General features: G+C 46.3%; 1 protein-coding gene across 1 annotated transcript; it reads right to left on the bottom strand.

Annotated features, from left to right (window-relative positions):
• Positions 1-1,058: 1,058 nt before the first annotated feature.
• On the bottom strand, positions 1,059-1,847 carry Prr23a2 (proline rich 23A, member 2). Its single transcript, NM_001408797.1, has one exon. It carries the CDS (start codon positions 1,845-1,847, stop codon positions 1,059-1,061), a length of 789 nt encoding a protein of 262 aa, NP_001395726.1.
• Positions 1,848-4,613: the final 2,766 nt, after the last annotated feature.

The raw sequence follows: 4,613 nt of genomic DNA, 5'->3' as shown, positions 1-4,613 counted from the left end.
AAATAAATTCAAGATCTCATAATTACTCCTATACAAATATAATCTTATAATTACCATAGCCCGAGAAGTATAAAATCCTTCAGAATATCATAAATTAAAAATATTCAGGAAGGCTAGAGAGGTGACTCAGCAGTTAAAAGCAGTTTCCGTTTTCCCCGGAAGTTTGGTTCCCAGCACCAACATGGAGGATCACAGATCTCTAAGTCTATGCAGACATTCTGACATTCTTTTGCTCCCTCTAGAGGCCCCCAACACAGATGAGAGCAACATACACACATGCAGGCAAAAGCTCTCACACAAGAAATAAAAATAAACAAAACATAAAAGTATACTAAAAAAAAATGAAATAAACCAAGAAAATACTTGTTTATTCTGGAACACCCCTGCTCATACCAAAACAAAACCAGCTAACCAACTACGATCACCCCCATCAAAACAAAAGCAAGCTCCCAAACCAAAAATTAAATGTCGAAAATATGTTATTTCCTCACTTAACAGTTAATAGAAAAAGAGAGAGCACTTTATAAAAACAAATTAAAAACAAACAAACAAAATCCAAACCCAAACCAAACCCAAAATTCGAGTGGTAAAACTAGCTACTACAGTCAGCTCAAGCGAGCTCAGAGCCTTGATAAGGAAACGGTCCATAGTAAAGGACAGGCACAAAGTAGGAGAGATTAGGGCCAAACACTGCAAACTAATATAGCTAATGAATCGCAGAGGGGTGCGGGGTAGGGTGGAGTTTTAAGGAAACACATTAGAGCTGAAATTTGAGGCACCATTTGGGATGTGCAAAACTACTTGAGAGTGACTTCTGCGTAGAAAAGGTCATACGCAGTCAATTCAACGTCCGAAAGTCGGTGATTTTCAAACAGCCTGTTTAGGTGGCTACGATTTTTTGTTCAGACTTTTTTCCAGTCAACCGCGGATCCAATATTCTACATTCTGCCCACTTCAAAACCAAGAGTGCCATCCTAACTTTGTAGGCTCTCTAAAGGCACACAATGGCTTTGGGAAACAGTTCTCTCCCAGGGCAGCAAGGACTGGCTCAGGGCAGTTCAGTCATAGAACAGTCGCTTCCGGGCCTTGCAAGGGGGCCTTGGAGATCTTGGAGGGCGTGGCGAACGCTGCTCTTGGGAACTCAGAGGAGATGCAGGCAGAGGCTGCAGTGGTGAGCCAGGGCAGGGTCCCAGCAGGTAGCTGTCCAGTTCCTCGATGGAGCTCTGGTAATATTGCTCTGCTCCAGTGGAAGGCACCAGAAGACATGGCTCTGGGACGCCGCCCTGAGACCAAGGACTGAGCACCCCGGTGATGGAAGAAAGGCTCCCAGTAGCCTGACCAGCTGGAGGGCTAGCCCAGGACCCCAAGATGTCCATGTCTGCATCCTCATCACAGACACCCTCTTGGTAGAAGTACTCACAGAAGGCTTCTTGCTGGAAGCCGAGAAGGTGATCCTGGGGCATGTCCTGGGGAGCGGCTCCTTGCGGGCTGGTGGCCACGAATCCAGGCTGTTCTGGCTGGGGTTCTGTCAGGAGTCCCTCGGGAACCAGGAGGATGGTGTGTCCTTGGAGCGACACTTGCAGGGCCGAGGTGGGCTCAGGCTCTAGCAGCAGGTCGACGCCGTCCAGGGGCAGCTGCAGGGCGCAGCCGGCAGCCAGGAACACCACGGAGGTGAGCGCGCTGCTGGCCGTCCCGGCGGGCTCTTCCAGCTCGGGCTGAGCCAGGGGCTCGGGGCGTGCGGGCTCCTGGTGGAGGCGGCGGCGCTTGGCAGGGCTGGGTGCTGATGCCTGTGGTGACCAGCAGGACGCGGGGTCAGCGCTGGGGCTGCGGGGCCTTAGGTGCAGCATGAGGACGGTGCTGCGAGGCTGGAGAGGTGCGGATGCCGGGTGCAGTGCGGGCAGGTGCGATGGCGCGGGCGGAGTGACTGCAATCTCGAGCTCTGGAGCCCTGAGCTTTCCTCACGCCGGATACACCCTAGCCGTCAATTACATCTCAAGAGATGCACCGGAAAGTGAGGTCGTGAAATGTCACACTAAGCTCCGCCCCTCTTGCCTCCTTTTCGGAGGCCCCACCCAGGAATGGCGTGCTAGGTTTTCCAATAGCCCAGGCTATGCTCCAGAAATACTTCTTTGGCCTGTAGGGGGCAGAATAACTTCCATGTTTTGATTTTTAATGACAGACTAGAATTTGAAGATGGCCGATGTTTGAATCGTAGAATTTGTTTCGAGTGGTTTTAGGGATTCGAAAGATCACCAAAGCAGGCACAGCCTCGTCTACATAGCTCCAGCACAGGCCGAGATTACATAGAGTCTTTCTCTTCATGCGTTGGAGAAAATGTCACTGTGTACATGTATCCTTGAATCGACAGGACAAAAGCGTGCGATCCCAGCATTGTGAGAGATAATGGAGGTGAAGCTCAAGTTTCAGTCTAGCCTAGGTCACATAGTGGGACGCCATTTTAAATAACAAACAAGCATGGAGGTAAAAATCGATACATACAAAATAAAAATTAAAAAAATCTTTAAAAAAAAGATTTAAAAACCTTTAAAAATCTCAACCAAAATGAATAAATGATGACAAAGTCAGTTTCTGAGCACTCGAATTTCATGAGTACAACCCTAGACTCGACTTACAGCTTGGTGTGGATGGAACCCATTACTTCCTGCATGGGTCCTAAGTATCATCTGGAACACATCTCTTGCCCCAAGGATAGTAAAATGCACAAGTCTTTCTCCAGTTCTAAGAATCCTGCATTTAAGATGCCCAATTGAAACATTCAGGTAGACATTTTCTGACGTTTTAGCGCTGTTTTAAAACTTAGGCTCAGTGTGGAAATGATCACCTGTAATCCCAGCCAGCACTGGGGAGGTAAAGGCAGGCATCTCGTCCTGCCTTGTCTCCAGACAGAGCTAGAGGTCAGTTTGAGTTGAATGAGGTCTTGTTTTGAGGGAAAACAAACAAACATAAAAAGGAGCGATGGCTCTGTGGTTAAGAGCCCTGGCTGCTCTTCTAGAGGATGTGAGTTCACATTCCAGGACCCACATGGCAGCTCACAAGTGTCTGAAACTCCAGTTCCAGGGGCTCCAACACTCTCACACAGTCATATATACAGGCAAATCAACAGTCCACCTCAGAGAGGTCACACAGACACAGACACACAGAGCCAGGTGGCAGTGTCGAATGCCTCAAACACCTTTAATTCCAACACTTGAGACGCAGAAGCAAGGGATTTCTGTGAATCTGAGGTAAGCCTGGCTGACACTGTAAGTTCCAGGACTACATGGAAAGACCCACAAGAAAGCAACAAAAAGAAAGAAGAGAGTATCATCGAAAGCATTGAAAATTGAAACAATATTAATAAAAATTTAATATTCTATGTATATGGTCTACGTTCTATTTTTATTCCTATTTATTATTTATTTGTTTGTTTGCTTTGGAAGCAGAATTTCACCAGACTCGGTATGTGGAGGAGAATGGCCTTGAACTTCTAATCCTCCTGCCTCCACCCCTATCATGTTGGGATCACAGGGGTGTCCCAACCTATCCAGTTTCCTTTGGACTGGAGATTGAACCCAGAGTTTATTATAGGCTAAGGAAGTGTTCTACAGCTAAATAAATCTCCCTTCCTAACTGATGCCTTTTTAAAAAAATATACATTTCAATCCTCTAAATACGTGAAGCTCTGAATGGCGAAAGAAATTCAAAGTTAAACATCTAGTTTTCGTGACTGTGGGCATGTAATTAGAACATGCAGTATTAATTTAACCTAAAGACACATTATGTATGTCTGATAAACTCCTGTGAGAGGCTCACTGGCACTTTGTGTGCCTTCCAAAGGTGTGTGTTTCCCCTACCTTTTCTTTCCTTCTTTCTCTTCCCTCTCTCGTCCTCTTCTTTCCCCTCTGCCTCTTTTATTCATTACTAGGGATCAAACCTACAGTCTTTCACATTCCAGGCAACTGGTCTACCACTGAGCCACATCTCCAGCCCCTTTGCCCCCCTTTTCAAATAGTTTTTTCCAGTTAACATCCTTACCAGCCGTGTATGTTTCTATTTCACTGCTGTACCTTCAGCTCCGTTCCCCTTTAAAAAGCGTTTCATTTTCAGACAAGGTCCAGATAAATTATCAGGCCGGCCTTGAAATCGTTCTATAGAAAAGTTTGCCCTTGTGATTCTTTGACCTCGGCCTCCTGGGTAGCTGCTATTATGGGGCCTAACCCTCAGGCCTCCTTGACTCTCACCAATGTTATCCCCACTCCTTCTTCATTAGCTGTTGACTCTGGTATTGTCCCAACTTGAAATTCTTCCCTAATCACAGTTTCTCACATCTTATTCTCAGAGCATGCTCTCGTAAGTTCCCAACTCAGTCTCTTAAATATAAAAGGTCTGTCACCAGTGTTTCACACTCTGTGACAGGTTGAGCATGACTAACTTGTGGTTTTCCCATTTCTTTACATTAAAAATGATACCATCGGCTCTTCACTCCCTCCTTACCTGGGAATTCAACCCAATGAGCAGTTGTTGCAATTGCTGCCCTGTCCATAGGGCCATTTGATTTCTCGAGGAGAGAATCCCTTAACAGAGTGAGGACTTAATTAAAAAAAGACATTTCA

Source organism: Rattus norvegicus, chromosome 8 (genome assembly GCF_036323735.1).
Source record: "Rattus norvegicus strain BN/NHsdMcwi chromosome 8, GRCr8, whole genome shotgun sequence".
In the NCBI taxonomy this organism is placed as follows: domain Eukaryota; kingdom Metazoa; phylum Chordata; class Mammalia; order Rodentia; family Muridae; genus Rattus; species Rattus norvegicus.
Note: the sequence above shows the minus strand (reverse complement) of the source record. Positions and strands in the feature narration are given on the sequence as shown.